Source organism: Centruroides sculpturatus, unplaced genomic scaffold, assembly GCF_000671375.1.
Source record: "Centruroides sculpturatus isolate CEXI.00-Female unplaced genomic scaffold, Cexi_2.0 scaffold63, whole genome shotgun sequence".
Taxonomy (NCBI): domain Eukaryota; kingdom Metazoa; phylum Arthropoda; class Arachnida; order Scorpiones; family Buthidae; genus Centruroides; species Centruroides sculpturatus.
The window spans coordinates 984,451-1,008,455 of NW_019384640.1; the positions used below are offsets into that span (position 1 = coordinate 984,451).

Here is a 24,005-nt window from a genome sequence, read left to right on the forward strand (position 1 = left end):
TTGCTCTACAATTGATTTTGTAACAAAATCAGTGAACATGTGTATTAATAGTCAGAATGACCTGTACATCCAAGGATTAGTTTAAGTATTCTCCATCTGTGAAAATACAAACCAATGTGTAAAACAAGACCCTACTGCAATTTTTTTTAATAATTTTAATTTTCATCCAATTATAATTTCTATTAAAATAATATTTAACATTTTAATCTAGCATTAATTTTAAAAATGAATATTCTGATTTATTTAAGATTTACTTTTTAAGTGTGTGTATGTTTGAATTATTTGAATAAGTAAAGTACTATTTCTCATAAAACATCAATTATTTATTAATAAAAATCTTCAAATAGTTGGAACAAGATAATCACAGCAGTAACACACGGTAAGTTAACACTGAACACCATTATTGTAAGTGGAAAACTGTTCTAATGCCTTGCACATGGTCTACAATGTCAGTCTTTAAATCCCTGCACTTACACATTTAACTTGCAAGACCTTGTATACATACAACAGTCACATGCTACTTTTCTTATTCCACATGGCCTGTGTTCCACCAATGGTGTCAAAACATGATCCCAGAGCATAACTCAGCTTTATATTTTGTTCTTGCATGCTGATGGACAGCCATTAATTAATGAGAAAAAATAACACTAGGCCTTTTTCCCCTCATAATGCACTAGTTATTCACACCAGGATTGCTTACATACATAATGCTACCCACCAGATAAAAACATATTATTCTAACATTTAGTTAATACATTATTTAAAGATTAAAATGGAAGAAACAATCATCAGTTTAATTTATAACTATATTAAACATTTTGAACTAAACAAAAATATAACATTTTAATTTCTTAAATTGTTAACTCATATTATTAATACTAAAAACAATAAAAAGCACCAATACGTAATTCATTTTATTATCTAATATCTAATAAATTGATTTTAATGGTATCTTTACCATTATCCCTCCCATTGGAAGGTATCAAGGATATATCCATGGTTTATACAGATCACAGGAAACTTCCAAACATTTCATTGATTAACAGAATAGCTGCATTGTACATGTCTTTGAATAAATCATTGGCTTAAGTTCTATTCTCATAAGAGTGGGCAGCATGAAAATTACTTCTTATTCTAAATAACATTTGCACAAATTTGCAACACATAATAATACTTTCTTTCTGAATACAATCAACAGATGAGATTCATTGGCAATGACAATCTGTTATGCAGAGAATGCATATAAATTCAATCTTCTCTGATAGTTGAGCACATGAATTATTCCATCACATGATATGACGAATTCAAAAACAGTCATATACTAGTTTAACAAAAGATCTTTTGTGAGTTTTTCAGAACTCAAATTTGGGTTTAAAATTCACGAAAATCATATTAATGATATAAATTAAATTATAATGTAACATATTCAAAAATGAAATTTTAATTTAGGGTTGCAACATAAAATGCTATCTTGTGATGGAAAAATTCACGACTTAAAATGAGAAGACCTTGGGTATTGCAAGAGAAATCATTAAATTTTTTTTTTGTTTTTTTACTAAATACTAATACAGTGGATAGAAATTTGATCATTTATACTATATAAACTTATACAATTGATTTGTTGATCATGTAATCAAACTAGCATACTTCTGAAGAAATACATTTTAGCTTCTTCCAAATCCCCTATGTAGAAATTGGGGAAAATATGAAATGTGGAATGCAATACAGACAAAGTGGACTATACTAAGTACCACATGGATACAAACTTTAACTTTTACAACATTTACAGAAAGAATTATGTAAATTAAAAACAATAACAATGAACAATTAAAGCTCTAAGTTTAATCTAAATTGGAACTATTCTTAAACCTATGCAAAAATCTGTTTTATTTTAAGAAATTGGCAAAATGGTATTGTCTCATGGTCAAATTTCTTGCAAGAAAAATTCTACTAGCATCACTAGATCAGCCATGATTAAGTATTGCAATAAAAATATGCTCCACTTTGTGCACACACTGTAAATAGTTACATACTGCAGTAACATCTTCAAAGAAGTAAAGATTCAAAGTTTATACTTTTTTTTCTTTTTACTTTTTATCACCATACACACATATATCTATTCTACTCCACCGAGAGGTACGAAAATATATCTGACCAGACTAATTTATGATAGTTGGGAAACTTGGCAGGTGTGAGGTGAGTCAAAGTGTGCTACACAAATATACGTCATGGCTGGTTTGCACCGTACTAGGCTACATACATGATAAAAACATTGTAGATGTGGATAATAAGTTATCAGTTAAAAGTCAAAGTAGTAATTCATTAACAAAATACTGTAGCAAAAAGGATGTGTTACTTCCCATCAACCTGAGGACAAACTGGATTACTTATAATATTTATTATTAAATTTTAATAATTTATGTAAGAAGATAGGAATAAACTTAAGGATGGAAATAACTGGCAAATATAGAATTACTTTTAGAAGCTGCATTAAATCTAAACTGACAACTCTAATGCAACTACACAATTAACTTTAATTTTGATTTTTAAAGTTAGACTAGAAATATTCTATGAACAAAATAATAATCACTAGGTGAATTAAAAACCATAAACACAATACACTTACACACAACTAGTATAAATTTATTCTAAAGTAAGGAATGAACTTGAAAATAAACAATGATAAATGATATATAGTAGTTTGGAGTGGAAGAATTCACATTTAAATCTATAATTTTAGCAACTCACTTAAAAAATATATATGTATATGTATACACTGTATATATAAATGCTTAAAGCACATAATAAATTAAGCTTCTATAATTAATTAGTCATATTTGCTATCATAACACATCATGCATATCATCATCTGTGCTAAATAATAATAAATGCAAACATTTATGATGTACAATTCCACAGGTACTAAACTACACATCCCATTGAGGTCATATATAAACAGCATTAGAGAAGGTCCGAAGTATAGATATTATGCATTCAAAACGTGCACAACAGCAGCCTTCTAATATTTTAATGCCAAAATTGGCAAATTTAGCCCATAGGAATCTCAAAGGTCACTAAAGAATACTAGTCATTGTAGTTAAAGGGCACCTAGCAAATGTTTGTACTATCCATCCATCACTAGTCTAAATGGACAGACTAGGATTAGTATGCAATCAAATACAAGTGCAATTTAAAAGAAAATATTAACACATGCATGCAACTATACTTTTTATAGATGTATATAGGGAAATATGAGATTCTGTTAAAATTAAAATATAAATATAAATAGTATATTCATTAATTTCAATAATGTGAAAACTTGACATTAAAATAACACAGAAAATCAAAAATACTTTTTTTAATTATATATGAATTAAATTAATAAGAATAGTGCACACATTAGAAAATTGAAATTGATAATCTAAATGCATCAAATATTTTTCTTTGAAATATTTGATACTTTTAGATATATAGTTATATTAAAATTTGCACCCATTTTAATAATTAGCAAGCATAATTATTTGAAGAGGTATGACACTTATGTTGCAGAAGTGACACTGCACATTTAATGTATGAGCAATACTTTGCTACAACGTTGAGCTATCACTACAAAATATTTTTCTGCTTTTTTTTGTAATATATCTTTTTTTTTTTATTTGAAGCAATTATTATGAGAAATTGTCCAGATTGTTTCTCGAGTCAGATGAGATTATCTTTAAAAGACAGATAAAAACATTTGCTTTTCAATATTCAAATGATGTACAATCATTATTAGACAGAAATGTTTATTTCATTTCTTAAAATATAAATGGAGTTACATTTTTAACTCCTTTGAAAACATTTTACAATTTACTTGTACAGCATTATTTCACAATATACAACAAATTTTGCTGAGACCTCTATCTGGACAAAATTTCAGCAATGAATTCCACTCAAGTATGATTAAATTTATTTCTAAAAGAAAGTACTACTGGGTATTATCTGAAAGGAATTACTTGGCACAAAGTTGTATGCAGTAATCACAAACCTAAGTTAATTGCGAATATTTGTTAAAACAATTTTCTACCAATTCCTCAATTTAACTAATCTAATTATACTGGATATATCTACTAAACAATTTACTTACATGTACTAAGAAAATGATTTTATATTATTCATTAAATGAAAATTCAAAACAACAATACTAATTTGAAATTGGTTCAATTAACCTCAAATTTCAGTAATAAATTTTTAGAAATAAATTTGCCTGAAAGGAAATTTAAAGTTAGCAGAGGTCAGGCACTTGAGTTACAAATTGAAAACCCACCCCAATTTTCCCTATCCCCAAAATTACAGCAACACTCAAGCAGAAAAAGATGCATATGCCTTATATCAGGCAGTTGCCCCTTAAAGCTGGAAAACTGTTTGAAACTACTACCTACAAATGCTAGAAAACTTTTAAGGCCAGTAACTGTTTATCACACTCACTCTGGTCAAATGGTATTAATACACGATATCACGAAGTGCACTGTTTATAATAATGGCTATTGGCAAGGAAAGATGGTAGCAAAAGTGATATCTACACAACCATATTTAGCATAAATATTAAGGGGATTGCAACAATTTCCAGTTTTTATTAATTGGAACAATTGAAATATAATCTACTAGCTATATTTCTTTAAAATAACATCTAATTAACATTTAAATAAATATTTAATATTAAATTATAGTTTATATATATTTTTTCTTAAACAAATTCAGATATTCTCGGCATTTATAAAATGAGTTGTTATTAAAATATTAAAAATCTCAAAATAATTTTATAATGAAATTTAGAAATCTACTTTTAAAACATTAAACAATGTTTCAAGAAATATAAAAAGCAGTACAATATATTATTAAAAGGGCAATTTTGTTTTAAAATACTAAAATTATATACACTATATATGCAATATTACATTTACCCTGAATTATATAAAGCCCTTTACATCTACAATAATATACACACCACTGTGATAGAGGAACTTGAAGGCAGTTTAATGCATAATTTCTCCAAAAAGGACTAATTAGCTGAGAAGGCAAAAAGCCTATTGTAATCCGATCACGCGAAGACCAAGATTACTGAGGTTACAGAACTAGCCTCATTATAATTTATGCACATACACAAATGGTGATAAGTATATCATGAAGTGCACCAATGGCAAAACTAACAACTAGATTCAGATTTCATATAGTAACAATAAACTACACATCATAGCTGCCTCTAAATCCTCCATGCATTATTTTTTGTGGCTCAAATTACCATTTATGCTACATTTAGAAAAAATGTGTAGCACAAACAGTTATATTGATGAAATGTACACTGATGAAAGCAACCATTTAGATAATATATTGCATCAGTTTGGTTTCATAATTGCAAAATTGTTTTAGGAAAACAAAAAACTAACATTTTAATTAACAATCTACATACTAAACATTATAGAATCTTCTAAACAAACAATTAGATGAACACAGGCTGGAATATTTGGAGGATACAAAGTTCAAACTTTGGAGGCAGTTTGTTCTGCCTCAGTATTATTCCCCTTATTAACATCCGTAAATGATTTTTCAGTTTTATCATCTACAGATTTATTTTCTTGCACAGAAGAAGAATGGGATAACATTGTTGATGTTTCAGTAACTTTCTCTGAATTTGCTGCAGAATTACAATCACTAGAATTTGAACTGAAATCATTGTGAGATGTTCCTTGAGTATTAACATTTTCTGATGATGTAATAGCAAATTTACCAGAACTTTGTTCTTCATAACTCAAATTTGAAGGAAATGACTGAGCAGCTGCTAAAGTTGGGTCCAAGTTAAAAAGTATAGTTGTAATCAAAGCACACCACATTGCAGTACGGGCATGTCTGGATGCTTTGCTAAGTTCCAAAATACTAGCAGCCAAGGCTACTACATCTGTGAAAAAATAAATATTATAAAAAATCTTATGTATATTCAGTTTTATATAAGAATGAATCAAAAATTAAGTTTATAAGACAAAGTAATATAATTAACATAGTCAAGTGAAAATTTAATACTGTAAATATAGAAAAACCTTCATTAATATACTTTTTAATATTCTAGTTTAAAAAATTTTGCACTTGATAATCTTGTTCCCTAACTCATTATACTCTGTACGGTATGATAGACTTCCTATTTTTCTTTTAATTAGTTAATTTATGTTTATTTATACCTATTTTATGTCTGTTTAAATATTTTTACCATTACAAAGTTTTAAATTTGTAAAAGTTATTCTTTTATATGTTCAATTTCCATTCTTTTAGTACTTTTAAAAGTTTACCATTTGATTATATCCTGATAGAATTATTTAAAATGATCAAAACATCAACAATAAGTTTTTCTGACTTGATATAGTGTTGAGTGTATCATATGTACTTTTATCCATTTTGCTCATTGTGTTTTTAATTTTTATTTTTGCAAACTTAAGACAATTAAATATTAAAACTGAAAGTATAACAAATATTAAATTTAAGATAATAAATGTAATTCTTCCTAAGCATGTTTATATAAATTTAATATTTAACTACTACTATAGTAATATATATATATATACAATATCCTCACACAGAAAATTTTTTATTTAATGATAAGAAGATATTGTTGATACATTTTATGGCATAATCAGGGAGTCGCACTGTCAAGGCTAAAATTGCCACTTGTTGATATTTTTATTAAAGTGGCAATAAAATTCTAGTCCACTTATTTCAACATTCAGAGTGAAATCGAATCACAAATCAGACTTCAGGAAAAACAGCAAAATGTCAAGCTTCCGTACAATGGGAGTTTGTGCACTGTACATCACATAGCAAGTTCAGAAAGAAAAGTAGGAAGTGACATTGAGAATTGAAGGTAGTTTTGTTCAATGGAAACCTTAGGGGCTGGAGGCTCTAACTAGCTACATACAAACATGAAAACCAGAAGTCATGTTATTTCAATTCAAAACTTTTCCCCTGAAAGCAGTTAATAGATGACCAGCACAACTCTATTGTTAAAAAAAAGTATGATGTACAAGGGCAAACACTACTAATAATTTGAGGTGGAGAGCATACAGTAATACCTCGACTTACGCGAACCCGGAGTTATGCGATTTTCAAATCTCGTTGATTTGTCTTTTGTTTGAGCGCCACGCAACTCTTGATTACTCACTCCCCCCACACTATTGTTCAGCTTACATGTTCGGACGTGTCGTGCAGAATCGACACATAGCTACAATTTATTTTCTGTTATTTATTTCTGTGTTTGTTATATCTACGGAGACTCGAGAGACTCTATATGGTGATTTCTTGTAACCATAAACGAATCAAAAGACGAGATAAGATTAACGAGAACATTTATTAGCTTACCTACATCCGACTTGGGTTTTACACAAATTGCGAAATTATGCCCTGACTTACGCAGTTAACGCTCGGTCCCACCTATCGCGTAAGTTCGGGGTATATCACTGTATATTTTAAATTTATTAAGTTTAAAATGTGATTAAAAATTGCAGCCCAGCATTGTGACAATGTTACAATGATCTTTTTTCAATAGACTAAAACAAAAATTTTGACATGATAGAACAAAAATTTTGTTCTATCATGATAGAAATTTTGACATGATAGAACATAAAACAAAAATTTTGACATGATAGAACCTGTGAAATACTGTTAGAAACAATGTGATCAAATGTGTTATTCAGAATTATTCATTAAAAATTATTCCCATTGCTAGCAAGGGGGAGGCCAGATGTTCAGGTCTCTGATTTGAATGAAACTTGGTGAACATCTAGCCCTAAAGACAAACAGCTCGTTGTCCAAATAATAGGAACCACTTCTCAAATGTTTCCAAAAATTAGGCTTCTGCAAATTTAGTATTTAGCTTATAAGTCTTCATATAGCAAGCAAATAAGACACTAAGCACTGGAGCTAGATGATATAGGTTCAAACCTTCGGAATTTTGATTTAGTTTAGTTAATTTTATTATTTTATTTCATCATTAGCATTATTATTAATAAAGTAGCCCCTTGTTATATTGCACGTTTTTTGATCTCCAAATTTTAAAAGTGTTCAAATCAATAAATTTTAAAATAATTGCCATTGAATTTCTTTTTGCAATAAAATACCATATTTTATTCCAACTATTATCCTTGAAATCCTACCACTGCAGGTGAAACAATAAATTCATCACAATCTAAATAAGCAAAACAGATGGATAGATCAATTATCATTTACCTTTCCTTTTGATATTAAAAGTTGTTTATTTTATTGGTTTTAAATACTGTCTCCTCATTTACAAGTTTCTGTGAATTCGAACTTTACACCTTTATGTGAACTGATGCAATATTGTCAACTCACATAAACATGTGAAATTTCCAATTCACTGAGTAATGTATAAAGAAAAGATTTCTTTATTTTCCAACAGAAACTTCTAAAATTTTTATCCAGTAGTAACTTTATTTTGGTTTTTAGAGAATTTTTACTCTGTAATTTTATAAGTTTTGATGTTCTATGTTCAATATTTATTTTTTAAATTTTCAATTACTGTATTTATAATTTTTATTGAAAAATATAAATTACACAAATTTTTAATATGGGATTTATTTTGAAATATAATACTGTATGATAAAATTGCAACTGATATTTTGTTTTTATATCAACAGTATTTGTCTTTAAATGTCATTGTTAAAGAAACAATAATGCCAAATGGGCGTTCATGATATCAATGCTTATGTAAACGTCAATTAATCTATATATATAAAATTACATGTACTGACTGATTCATTGTTGCCCAGAGCAAACTGCTGAATCTAGAGGTGAAATTTGGTACACAGTTAGGGTACATCATGAAACGTCATGAAAATGAGCCATCAAAGTGGCAGCCTACCGCTCTGGGGAACCTGGGATTGAATCCAGATGGGTCAAGGAATCCCCAGGAATTTTTTGGGGGGCGGGTCTGTTCAGATATATCGGGCCCTATCCCTCACCACCTGGTCGCCCCATTGTGGGCCTACTGTATACTAAGAAGGGATTTTTGGAAATTCCCCTGCAGGGGAAGAGGGAGAGGATTAAGGCTTAACCTGAATAACGGCTTCTACTGTACTATTTTAGATGCAATTCTTTGATTTTGATAGTAATAACTTAATTTCCAAACATACAATATCTACCAAATCATCCAAATCATTTGCCTGAGCAATGCTGGGCTCATTTGCTAGTACAATATAACCATGTACAGAATTCAGTATTTCAAAACTAAGCTTACTTTATTTATATCAGATACACTTACTGATAAAAGAACAGAGGGTAGAGATTACTATACAGTAATCTCTACCCTCTGTTCTTTTATCAGTAAGTGTATTCAGTATAAATAAAGTAAGCTTACTTTATTTATATCAGATACACTTACTGATAAAAGAACAGAGGGTAGAGATTACTGTATAATCTGTTTAGTATACGTGTAGAATTTTCAGTACTCTGTTATATTGCACTGCTGGATATATCAAGCTTTTTCTTTGTCTCCCGACAAACTACTGTATTATTATTCCTCATGTTTAAATCTTATAAAACAAGAGATTAAAAATTGTGACATCATTTCCTGTTTAGCGAAAATAAACCTCTATAGATTTAACTCTTACATTGTTAAATAAAACTTTTATTTCTTCACATTTATTTTCACATATTTTACTTACTATGTCCTCACAAGCAAATAAACTTCAGATGTTACTGCACATGGATGAAAAAGACAAGTGATATGAAAATAGGGTATCAAGTCACAGCATTTTACTTTTTTAATTGTTAATATTATGGACAATTTCCTCATGCAATCATGTTTGTTACACTTTGAATGTCACAACACTACTTATCTAAACATAAATAGAAAAAAAATTTTATTTAATAATGTAAAAGTTAATCTACAGAGGCTCATTTTCTGTAAAATTGTGATGTCAGACATCACAATTTTTAATCTCTTGTTTCATAAGTTTTAAATGTGAAGAATTTTAATAATAATAATAATAATAACAATGCTAATAAGTAATAACAACATGGTAACAAATTTTACACCTTTGTGTCCTTATAATATAGTTTTTGTACTTAAATTGTCAACAAGGACTTATTTATTACTAGGACTGGTTCAGAAAAAGCAGTTTTTGTTTTTCACTTGTACAACAGGTGAAAATAAAGACTGTTTTTTCTGAATTGTTTTCTTAATTTGCAGAACCAGGTTACCGGTATAATAAGTCCTTGTTGACAATTTAAGTACAAAAAATAACAATTTAAAATCATATAATAATAATAATGCTACACAAAAAAAAAAAAAAACTAAACTAACATTTCGAAGGATCGAACCTAAATCAGCCAACTAGCGCTTAGCATCTCATTCACTTGGACAAGGAGCTGTTTGTATTTAAGGCTGTGTGCTCACCAAGTTTCGTTTGAATTGGAGACCCGAACGTCTGGCCCACTCCTTGTAAATGACAGTTTAACATGTTACTTTTGCTTTCCAGATGCCAAACTGATAAGGCTACCAGCACCTACATTAATCAGTAAGTAAAACTAGTGGCAATAAATAATTTGAAAATGGTGGTGATATTTTTAAATTTTCTAGAGCAACCCCTGCATTATAGAATATAATTTTTTGAGTTGCCTTTTGAAGATAGCTTTTGACAACTCCTAAAATGTTAAAAAAAATTAAAATCCAATTTCTGTTAATTAAGATCATTCAAACATTTAAATATTAGTATTAATTACAAAAATTACTTTTATTATTTTAATCAAATCATTCCTGCTCTTCATTTTTATATCTAATACAACAGCATTTTAAATTTATATCATTTTTCAATACATATTAATGTATTTTATATAAAAATATATATCTTAATTAATTTCTATTCAACAACATATAGCATTTGTTTTGAAATATCTGATATTGTTCATATTCTCTTTGGTTAATACATAATTGCATTGTTAAAAAATATCTATAATATATACCTTTGTCTTCTTGAATGCGATTAGTAGCACTTCGATGGCGATTTGTGGCATTTATGATTTCATCCCTCCGACGTCCTTGAACATTTCTAATTGCTTCTAACCATTTTTCCATAGATGTGTGAATATTTGGATGAACTTCAACTCCACGTAATTGTTCCATTTTTGCAACAAGAGTAATTACCTATAATATAGAATTTAATGTAAGTAAATTTTCAGTTCCACCTGTATATAATAAAATACTTTCAGATATTAAAGTTATTAACATTGTTTTAGCCCTTATTTGATATTACTTTAAATTTAAAACAAGTTTTGTTTAAATTGCTAATGAATCAGAAAATTATATTTATGAAACATTTGTAAGAACATATGCATCAATATTTTTTATTGATTAATAGATTTATCAAGCTTTGAAATTCAAGTATACCAGCATTGCATAAATAAAAATCAGCATTATTATTTTTCTTCTACATGTATATTGACTGATTATAATTCATTAAATGTTATTAATAATTTATAAAACACAATAAAATTAATATTTATTGTTTAGTTAAAATTTTCTTCCTGTTCCAAGATTTCCATCTTGGTATGGTAAGCAGGCTTGCATGCCTTCTAGACCTTGTGAGCTATGCTAGTAGCAGCTTCGCTACCAACAAGAATACCCATGATGAACAGGTAAGAGAATAATAGCCAGACTAAGGTAGGATTGCTGCATGGGGCTAACAGCTCCACCATATAAAAACTTTTCTCTTGTTAAAAGAAGGCAAAAGGAAAGAAAGGCAGGGTCTGGAAATGGGGAGTCCTGACCTCAACAATTGTCTCCCCATCAACCAAGAAGCAACAGGACTGGAATATGCTTATGAGAAAAAGAAAGTGGAAGTGTAAATGTTGATTGGGTGCATGGAATGTAAGAGAAGTGAGAGGTCAAGTGATTAATAATAATAATAATAAAGTTAATTAATAAGGAAAATGACTGAAAGTAAGTTAGATGGTCTTTGCATAAGTGAGACAGACAAGAGTGAAAGGCAAGGAGTCTGGAATGTGTTGATCTGGTCCAGTGTGCAAGAGATAGAGCAAGCAAATGCAAGAATAGGTGTTTTAGTTAAGGCATGCATGAAGGAGTACATGAAGAAGTATAAGCAAGTGAAGGAAAGACTTATATGGGTGTGCTTCAAAGTGAAGATGCAGAAGAGTTATTGTTGTCACTGTATATGCCCCAGTGGATGCTGAAATGGATGAGTTTGGAAAAAATTCTTGGACAAGTGGGACTCTCTGAAGTGTATGATAATAACTGGAGATATGAATGGATGGATGGGTGTAAAAAGAGAAACATCTGAGAGTGTGCTAGGTTTACATGGTGATCCCTGGGTGAATGATAATGGAGAGTGATTGGTTAAGCTCTGTGCAGAAAGAGACCTAAGGGTATCTAAAATCTTTCTACACAAGACCATTCATCAGTACACAGAGGAAAATTGTACATTAGGTGAGAAGAATATAATAGATTTTGTTTGTTGTGTATGATGATAGACAGAGATGTAGTGAAGGATACAAGAGTTATGAGAGAAGCTGACTATGGCTCAGACCATTACTTAGTGGTATTGAAGGTGCAACTAAAGACTGGGTTGCAAAACAAAAGGAGGAAAACAGTTGCTCTGCAGCAAATAAAAACAGAGTGCCTGATGAATTGAGTGATGTGGAGAAGGTTTGGAAGCATTTCCAATCTTGTCTGGTAGAATCAGCAAAAGAGGTATATGGTATAAAAAGAGTGAGCCATGAGAGAAGGATTGCATAGTGGAATGACAGAGTTGAGTTAGCAATGAAAAAAAGGCTGCATACATGGACAGACTGAATAGCAGTATGAATGAGAATGAGTAAAGAGCAAAGAAATGAGAAACTGTACTAGTGATTAAGGAATGTAAGGACAGAATGAATGAAGACTGGACCAAGCATTTGCAAAGGCATTTCAGGTAAACAGAAAACTGTTCTAGAGGTAAATGGGTGTGTTAATATCAAAAAAACTCATCAAATCAAAAAATTTAGCAGTATAACACTGATTTATGAAAAACTTAATAAAATAAATGTTTTCAAAAAACCTCTTGTCATCTTCAGATTGAAAAGTAATTTGGAAGATAGGACATGAAGGACAAATGATTTAATAAAAACCTAGTTTACATTGAAGCCACTAAAAAATCATTGGAAAAATGGATTAAAGAGCTTATATATTTTATTAAAAAGAGCTTATCTCCACTATCTTGAATTATTACAAGCAAAACTGACATCAAGGTAACCCCATACATCCCAGCTCTGATTAGTCAACTTAAAACATTTAGAAAGGTTGAAAATTTTCAATGCATCATTTAAAAACATAGTGATTAATTATAGGGAAGCAGTAGAAAATTTCTTCCACGTCTATAAATCTTTATTTTGTCATCCCATAAACCTACTTTGATATCATCAATCACATCATGTATCAGAGGCAACCAATATCACACTATGTTTGGTTTATTGAACTCTCTGTTCTATATTCTGAATTACTTTTCAACCTAAAAATGACAATTTGATAAAAACAAATGTTGGAGAAAGCATTCGACTGTGTTCCGCGTGACCTTATTTGGTGCTCGCTCGGAGTCCATGGTGTCCCAGAGGCCTATGTTCAAATGGACCCAGCTCCTGTACATCGATGTGACCAGTGTGGTCAGATGTCCAGTAGGAACCTCACCCCCGTTCAGCATCAAAACTAGAGTACACCAGGGATCATTCCTCTCACTTTCTTTTCATCCTCTGCATGGACTGTGCTACAGCCAAAATTCAACATCCACACCCATGGACCCTATTCTATGCAGATGACATCCTCTTTGCAACAGAATTGAGACAGGATCTACAGGACCAAGTCCTCCAGTGGAATGACTGTCTGCAGATGTCGGCTTTAGACTCACCATCAGAAAGACAGAATACCTGGAGAGTGGGGCCCAGACCAATGGGGTTGATTAACATTAACCTGTCCTACATTGTTCCCGAAAATATTAGTGTTGACCTCATTGACCAGCGTAGGCAATCCCGAATATTTTCGTGTTTACATCGGAACGTTTTTGATACTAGATGTCACTATGCATCACAATTTTTATATTAAAACAAACTTTTAAAATATAATTTTTTTTGTTTCTATATTATTCAATATATTTATTTTGTTTGTGAAACATAAAAAAATAATTTTTAACAATACAGTAAACACGATTATTATTCTAAAAAAAAATTTTGGCTTAACATCGACGAAAATTCAACATGGCAAAAAAAAAATTTTTTTCAACATCGAATAAATTAAGGGACAAGACCTCAAGAAGCCCACTCAGTTCAAATACCTTGGCTCACTCATCAGCAATGATGGTGAAACTATCCTGGATCCAAAGGCTAAAGGCAAATCCTGGGCCAATGCAGCCTGCCTAAAGTGGCAGCAGTGCACTGGTGTCCTCTGTGACTGCTGAATTCAGACCCAGCTGAAGGCGAAAGTCTACAAATCTGTTGTCCGTCCAGTGGCCCTATATGGGTCGGAATGCTGGCCATCAAGCACCTGCCATGAACAAATTCTCCATACCATGGAAATGAAGATGCTTCGTTGGTGCCTTGGCTTTACCTGACTTTATCCTGAATGAAGACATCTGAAAGATCATGAAAGTGACCCCAATATCTGAAAAGATGCGGAAAGCAAGACTCAGATGGTATGGACATATCACATGAAGTGATGAACACTCAGTGGGAAAGACAGCATTACATCTCAGCCCACCTTGACGACAACCCCAAGGGTGCCACAAAATGAGGTGGATGGACTGACTGCAAGATGACATGAGAAGGGTGAACGTCACCCTGGCAGATGCATTGGACCGTACCAAATGGAGAAGGGCATGCAAGAAAGCAGACCCTGCATAGAAGCAGAACCTCAATGCTAGAAGGAAGAAGAATGTTTTTGAAAACTTAAGTTTTTCTTAAATCGACATTATATTACAGATTTTCTGGTTTGGTGAAAGTTTTTGATAATATTATAGTACACCCAGTTCTCAGCTGTTACTGAAGAGTATACATGGCAACAGAAAGAAAAGTGTACCCTGTGTACGAAGTACAAATGGTAAGCTGCTGTAGGATAAATGTGAGTTATATAAAAAGTGGTGTGAATATTTTGAAAGCCTATTGAGGTATAATGGAGGTAGCATGAACAGAGGAACAGTTGTGGAGATAATGTAGATAGTGATCAATGGGGATCTATTTCAACTGAGTGAGGTTAGGAATGCAATAAGAAGAATGCAAAATTGCAAATCTCCTGGTATGCATGATGTGACTGAAAAAATGTTAAAATATGGAAGGAAAAAATGTAGAAGAATGAATGTTCCAACTCTGCAAGTTATGTTTGGATAAGGGTATGGTGTTTTGTGATTGGAGAAATTCTGTGATTGTTTCAATATACAAGGGAAAGGGTGAAAGGACAAATTGCAAGAATATCCAAGACACAAGCTTGCTGAGCATACCTGAAAAAGTGTTTGCATGAATATTAGTTGACAAAGTTCAGAAGATGATTGCAAAAGATATATGGAAAGTGCAGGATTTATGAAAGGAAAGAGGTGTGTGGACCAGATCTTCACATTGTGAATAATTGTGGAGAAATGTTTGAATGTGAGTAAAAAGGTGTTTGTTGATTTAGAAAAAGTATATGATAGAGTGAATAGGGAAAACTATAAATATTATGTAATTATGGAGTGATAGATAAACTACTTAGAGATGTGAGAGCAATTTGAGAATATCAAAGTATGTATACATGGATGGCAAAATGTCTAAAGGTTCACAATTGAGGTGGGTATATGACAAGTGTGTGTTATGTCCCCACAGTTTAATGTTTTTATGAATGCATGCATGAGGAGTTCCAGAGTGCCTGAATGTGGAATGAGAATTGAAAATCTTACTTTTCGTTCTTCACACACCATTCCAATGCTTTATGCTGTTTTCTGTCATATGCAGAGTCTCATGACATTGTGAATTTCTGGTATTTGTATTGGAAATTTTCAAGTTATGGTAATCATGACAGATGTTGTACCCCTATTTTTGTGTATTCTGCAAAGGTTTTCGTGGATTCCTCACTTTCCACAATCCTGAGATCACTATTAGTTGGTCAAGTTACTTTAAGATCATCTTTTATATAATATAATAAAGACAGAAAGAAAAATAAACATTGATGCTATCTTTGTAGTTTTTGAGTCACTCTGCTATGACTCTACTTAGCTCCATAGAAAATCGTTCAACAGTTTAATGACTATGGACACAGACATATTCAAATAACGACTACCAAATGTTATTGAAAATTTAATTTCATATTCTTAAGTTTATTATATATTTAATAATTTATTTAGGTAATTTTATTGTAACTAAGTTTTGAAAAAAATCAAAATTTAAAATCTTTTAATTGAAATAGATAAAAAAAAAAAACAAAAACAAAACAAAAAAAGGAAATCTAGATTATAAAACACTCATAAAATCATTTGAATACAATAACAGATTTGAAAATTACCTTTGCATGTTCTCTTAATTCATCAACAATAAGCCTATCAACACGAGATGGATTCGGTGGTAAACGAGGAATTGGAATGTTGTTAGTACTTGATATTTTCTTCCCAGGATTTTGTCTTGCGAGTTCTGCCTCAGTCTATAAATTAAAAAGTATTTGTTAATACTTGCCATAAAATATCATTTTAATTTAATCTTATATGATAAGGTTTCTACAATAGATTTTTCAAAATAATTTTTTTCTTGTGAAAATATCAATTATAAATTATTATTTAGAAGTCAACTGTTTATTTTCTCATATGTTAGTTTTCAAAAGTAAATGTTAGGCAAATAACTAACTCCAAACTGGTGTCATTGTATATTATTATATTATCAACTTAAAAATTCTTTTTTTATGTTTAATTTTTGTTTTCCTTATTATATAATTACATCGGCAATGTTTTTTCTCTCTTCTTCTGTTAACAGTTCAATGTTAAAAACATTATTATTTAGACCATAGTCTCAAAAGTAGTCAATATTGATGCCAGGAATTGATAAAGCATGTTCAGGTATCAATTGCAATGGTTCAAAAAATCATTAGCCCAATTGGTTATGTGCAGAACATCATAGTTCAGATGTAAATTTGCACACTAAGTAAATCTTTTCTATAAAAATGACATGTGAAATAATACTAGCTCATCAGCTTTATTTATTTATTATTATTATATTATTAATTAACTGTATTAGAAAAACAAGAGATAACAAAAAGTCTAGGAATCCTTGAAAGGGCTGACAGTCAAAAAGTTTGAAAACCTTTGTTTTATATTCTATACACTAAATCAATGGTGAGCAACTTACGGCCTGCAGGCTGTAAGTTGCTCACCATTTAAATATATAGTAGATGGCCTACAGAATAATATATAATTGTATAATTATGTTTATTGTAACTTTTTATTATACACTCATTCTGTGTTGAACAATATATTATTTTATGTATGTCCTCCTTTTTAAAAAACATGGCAAAAACTGTCAATCATCTGACTGATCACAATTAACTTCTTAACCAAGCTGGCTATATATCATAAAAACCAAAAAAATTTGCCCCTCATGCATGCACCTACATATTTTTTTGGGTCTACTATTTAAAAAGATTGTTCCTCTTGCTCTATATCACATACTAGTTAAGCGCTGTTTTCAATATCACTTTACTGATACAAGATACATACTAGTGAGGATTAAGTGAGGGTTTTATTCCAGGTTCTAGCAATTTTTTAACATACAGATTTATAAATATTCACATGAAATACGGTACTATTCATTATTGATAAATGTAATTACAACCACCTTTGTTAGTAGGCCACTGTCTGTTCTTTGTGCTTTTTTCACCCTGTACAACAGCGGCACTATTTCAAAATTAGAAAAATGAAAACTGCTGAAGATTAGAAAATTCAGTATAATAAGTAAATACATCTCTATAGCAGAAATAAGATTTGAAGTGAACAAGTAAAATGTACACACACTACAAGTACATGAAAACATATTTATTTTGAGACAAAAAACTGATATTAATAACTGCTGCTTTTTATGCTCACTAATTTCATCAATAATATAAGTTATGGGACATTACGTTATAATCAACACAGCATGCTTCTAGGAAGAATCTTACTATTCTAATGCTCTCATTTGCTTTAGCAGATGGTGGAGATTGCACTTCTTCAGTCTCATCATCTGAATCAGAATTTTTAGTGTGATTTGCAGTTTTCAGGATATCTTCTGTGTTCATTTCTTCAAAAATTGGCAAATTATCAACAAGTTTTAAAAATTCTTTTGAAGTTATCCCATGTTGAAATTTTTTACCATTGTGTGTCATGCCATATTGAATTTTTATTGATATTAAGCCTAACAAAAATTATACGTTTTTGAAAAAATAATCGTGGCTATTATATCAAACAAAATTTTTTTATTATTTTGCACCCATAAAATAGATATATTAATAAATGTAAAAGCAAAAAAAACTTTTGGAAAGTTAGTTGTAATATAAAAATTATAATGACTAGTGACATCTAGTTTCAAAAATGTTCTGATGCTGAAACGAGATATCTTGGGTCCACTGGTCAAGGTCATCATGTTGCAACCAGAGATGTGTCAGGAATAGCAGGGAATAGGTTAAGGCAGTGGTCCCCAACCCCCGGGCCGCGGACCGGTACCGGTCCGTGGATCAAATGGTACCGGGCCGCCCAAGGAACATTAAATTATTTCCATTTTATTTACTATGGTATTTCCTCGGATTTGTGCGACTTTTAATGGAGACAGAACAACGGAATAAACTGGACATAAGAAACACACTTCGGGTATCATTGTCTCCTATTACCCCCAGATTAACCTATTAACCGTCTCGTTGCAAAGAAACAAACTCAGGATTCTCATTGATTTAGCGTACTAGTGAGTTAAAATTTTAAATCACATTATATTCATTTTTTGGTGTAACTGTATATTACTTTAAAGGCATTTTTAAATACAATTAAATTAAAATTATTAAATTAAATTAATCTAAAATATAAACAATCAACATCCCCCTTCAGTGGGCCACGGTCAAATTATCAAATGTTGGCCGGTCCGCGGCGATCGAAAGGTTGGGGACCGCTGGGTTAAGGAATTTTCCAATGTTGCTGTTGCTTGAAACTGTCGGCCCTTCTACTGTACATTTTCCTGTAATGGACTCAGGACCAATGGAATTAACCATCTGGCTCCAACAGTTTCAAATTGTTTCAGATATTACTCCATTCCAGATTCATAGAATTACAAAAAGAATAACCTTCACCTGGAAATATCTATAGTGTTCCTTAAAGCAATGGATAATTCCTGAATCTAAACATTGAAGTATTCCCGTACATTTGGAAGGAAAAAATTGAATTCTCATATTATTCAACTTCTCTGCTTTATGGCACATATGTTATCCATCAGAAATAACATATTAAGGTTTTGATTTCTTAGATTCATTAAATACTTTGAGCCAGATCCTAAATTCAACTGCAGTCATCCAAGTCTTTCAATTATAAAGGCAATTCACAGAGATTTGGACTGAAATATTTGAAACATTGAAGACATGCAGCTATCCCAATGACTGTTATGACTCTTTTGTCAGATCCATCTGCATTTGTACTGTACAAGAAAGAAATGTAAGCCTATCTTTTGCTTGGAACCAAACAAGATAGCTACAGAAAATTATCTTGTCTGGCTGCATGTGTAATGCAACCCACTTTCATTCATATTATAAACATTTTGCAATTCATACTGTCCAATCATGTCAATGTTTCAGAGGCATCTGATACAATTTGTTCAGCTGTTTCACCTTGCCAAATATACTGTGAAAGTCTATGATGCTACTTGAATCTTGCCTACCAACGCTTGCTGTATTAGAAGCCTGTAATTCCCATTTGTTTTTCAAACATTTTTGTTTTTTCTATGATTATAACTTTTTTTACAATTTCACGTTTGGCATTAACTTGAATGATCCAGATTATTGTGTCATCTTCAAGATTTCATGTTTAGCAGATCTAAGACAATGTCTTGAGGAAGGCTGTTGCAGCCACTTGATTTTTTCTTCTAAGATGTGTCCAATGCATTTGCAAATGATTGTTTTCTTCCACAATAAAGAAGTGTTCTGCTATTCTTTAATGACTAACATTTGGAAATTTCTCTTTGAATAAACTATTTTCTTGTTTTTCTTTAATCAAAATGCTCATTTGTTCATTTTGAGGAGACTCACATAACAGCAGATTACAGCAAGTTAACAGCACAGTAGAGTAGAACACTATAGAAAGGCAACAGATTTCAAAGCAGGAAGTGATGACTCGTTGCTGCTTGCTGTGGGTGAAGCACAACCGATATTCCACCAACACAATTCATTACAAAACTGTTTAGGGAAAAAGAATTCCAAAAAATTTTACTGACATTAAGTGTGTAAGCACAATAATGGGAATTTTTAATGTATACACCACAGTAAAGATTTGTTATTCATAAATATATAGTAGTAAATGAGAGCAGCATTTCAACGAAGGATACTAACAAAGGTTGACTTTATCTTTAAAAATAAAATACACACAAATTATATACATGCAAAGAGATAGTTTTTATTTTTATAGTCACTTCAATTATACTCAGATTATGTCTAAAAAAAATCAATGACAACAAACTCTGCAATATAATTCTTAGAGCATAAAAACCATAAAAACAATTAGCAAAATTAAGAGTATGACTGACTTCTCACTATGAATCAATCTGGTAAATTATTAAGACATCAAACTGTACTAGTGTGGTATTTTTATGTTGCTTTACAGAACTGAAAGCATGACAAGCTCTCATATCTTCAGTATAATATTAAGTTTCGGTGAGAGAGATCATAAGAAAAAACATGTATTTTGTAAGAGAGTTAATCATTTTGTCTACATATCATGTTATATCAATCTTTTAATATTCAATGATAACATTTCATATGTATGTTATATTTTTAAAGTATTATACAATTTTTTGAATTATATTATTCTTTCAAAAAATCAACTTCAACTATTCATCATACATACCTTCTTTCTTTCCTTTTCTAAATGTCTAAATTGCTCATAGCATTCTTCTAAACGAATATGAAGTTCATTAGATGGTCCAGTTCGCCTATAAAAATTTAAAAGTGGTTATTATTCTTTTTATTTATTAATATAATAAAATAATCTGATATAATTCTACATTAATTAGAAAATTAAAATAATTTTCTTATGCTGTCTTTTACATAAACAGTAGGATATTTATTTTAGAAACAAAATTTCCCCTCATTTCAAATAATAGTATCAGATATAATTTAAAAAATGCAACAAATAATAAAAACAAACAAATTTCATAAATAAAATAATTATTTATTTTAAAATTATTAATTCAATTCTTATTCATTTAAAAGCATAACACCTTTGGACTTTACAATGTGTCACCACAATGATTTGTATACATTGTACAAAATGCATTTAATATTACTATTTCATAAAAATGAGTTAAATAAAATTGGTTATTTTCATTTAACTTATAATTCCATAATCCTACAAACTGATTAATTTGAATTGTTTATGTAAAAAATACAGTGTATAATGAAATTTGGTCCAACTCAATGAAAAAATCCTTACAAAGTTATAAGTATTACAACAAACATTGTTAATAAAATATAGTACAAAATCAAATTTTGACATAATTTATGCCTTACCATTAATATTGCATATATAACCAATTAATACATCCAACAGGTAATCTTATACTAAAAATGGGCATAGGGTAGGCATTGTATGAGAAATTTAAACTTGGCTCTAGTTCTACAGTGTGTGAGGACTAATTTCCTATAACCCTGGCCAGTAAAGCCGAGTTGCAATGTAACAAAATACAGAAACTGGAGGCAATGTCAGAAAATAAATTCACACCTTATAAATTAACTCTAGCAAAAAGTTTAATGAAAGAAAAGTGTTTTCCACTAATTTAATACATCTTCATGAGTTGAGCATTCCAAAATAAAAAGTATTTGAATAAAAAGAATACTCATTAAATTCCAGTAGAATAGAACAAAAATATAAAATTTAAATAAAACATAAGTAAAATAAATATAAATTAATAAAAGAAAATTATTAATTTTTTTTAATTAATAATAAATATTTAACAAAATAAAATAAGAATAACAATAAAATAATAATGTAGAAGTTTCCCATTAAAGGACATCAAGTTAAAGCTCATACAGAGACATCCACATGGTAAATACTTTATTTATTTCATTTTGTTAAATATTTATTAAAGAATTTTTAAAATATGGCTGATGGTACAGTAGAGCCTCGAAAACTCGGCACTCCGGATAACTCGGCCACACCCTGGCAGGGCAAGAAAAATCCTTAGTTAATTAATTTTCATTATAGACAGCTTTATAAAAGTATAAAAGCTCTCATAAAGTATTATTCTGAGGTCTGTCTTATCGGGTAAATTATTGTACACAGTGTATTCATTAATTTTCATTTTCATGTAGTAAAGGCTCTATGCCTTCATAAAGGATGTACTTTTCCTTTGTTTAAGGGTATTTGGGCAGTTTATTCTCTGTTGTATTCTCAAGTAAACAATACATACAAGTAGAGTACAGTATTTTCTGAGGAAACACTCATACTTATTTTTTTTAACCGCATTCCCGATAACCCGGCATTTTCACAAACTCGGCCACCCTTCGGTCCACATTAGGCCGANAATAATCAATATTTTAAATTTTAAATTAATAATTTTAAAAGAATTATTTCATTTATATTTCGAGAAAAAAAAATTAAAAAAAAAAAAAAAGGCAGTCTATGTTTGTGAATTTTTGTGGACTGTCACTGGTGTTAAAATGAAGGAAAAGAAATGGAAGCAGTTTCTCTTTATATATACATTATATTTTTTTATATTTTATTAAATTTAAAATATATATTGTTAATTTTTATGTTATATTATGTCAATTGTAGATATGTGGTTTGTTAGTAGAAATAATAAATGTTTTTTACAAAATGAATGCAGTATGTTACATTAAAAAAAATATCACAGTTGAATCTTACTTTGTGGCAACCACTCCAAAATTCCCCTGTAAAACTACATACATTTCATTATAAATCAAACTCTATATTGATAGTCAGGATAGGAGTGTCCAAAAGTAACATTTATCCTCATTTACATTACTAACAGAATATGAAAATTATGCATTCCTAAACTCAAAATACTGTTTAAAACAGTGTTTTTCAACCACCACTCCACAAAAAAATTTCACTGTCTGCAGAAAATTTATTTGACCATTCTGGCACAATTAATTATGTATGATATTTAAATACAATTGCACACTTCTACATATCCAGTGACTTCCATTTTAATAATTTTTCTGAATTCTCCTGTTAAAATACAATACAGTGGTACCTTGGTATATGTCTACTTTAGAATACGTCCTGTTTGGACGATACAAATTTTGCTCGGTATACGACTTAATTCAATTATATGCGCCATCCATGAACAAGTAGCACTATCGGTGTACTAGACCAGACTAGACATTTGTGGTGCCACAGTTTATACCTTTGTTAAATTTTTTCTGATTTTAATTTGTAAGTAAAATTTTATTATTTTTATTAATCATGAATTGCAAAATGGCAAATGAAAAACAACAGAAAGCTAAAAAAATGACTAGAATCACAATGGAACTGAAAAAAAGAGATTGTTGAGAAATATGAAGGTGGCATGCGTGTTTGAGATTTTAACTGTTGCATATCGCATTCCGAGAACGATGATATCGACAATCATGAAAAATAAAAACATTATTAGATCTGCTATCATTGTGAAAGGGGTTAAATCAATTTCTAAACATAGATCAAAGACATTAGATCATGTTGAGAAAATGCTTTTGCTTTGGATAACTGAAAAAGTGTGCTGGAGACATCGTATCAAAAGCA

The 24,005-nt window shown here is 30.3% G+C and overlaps 1 protein-coding gene across 1 annotated transcript in view; it reads right to left on the reverse strand.

Annotated features, from left to right (window-relative positions):
• Positions 1 to 3,576: 3,576 nt before the first annotated feature.
• The window catches only part of LOC111625976, a 44,620-nt gene continuing 24,191 nt past the window's right edge, over positions 3,577 to 24,005 (reverse strand). The window contains exons 3-6 of the mRNA XM_023369240.1: positions 21,111 to 21,195; positions 16,553 to 16,687; positions 11,005 to 11,185; positions 3,577 to 5,935 (exon numbers count right to left, since the gene is read on the reverse strand). Of these exons, the coding sequence (XP_023225008.1) occupies positions 5,520 to 5,935; positions 11,005 to 11,185; positions 16,553 to 16,687; positions 21,111 to 21,195 (817 nt within the window). The 3' untranslated portion in view covers positions 3,577 to 5,519. The remainder of the gene's footprint in view (positions 5,936 to 11,004; positions 11,186 to 16,552; positions 16,688 to 21,110; positions 21,196 to 24,005) is intronic.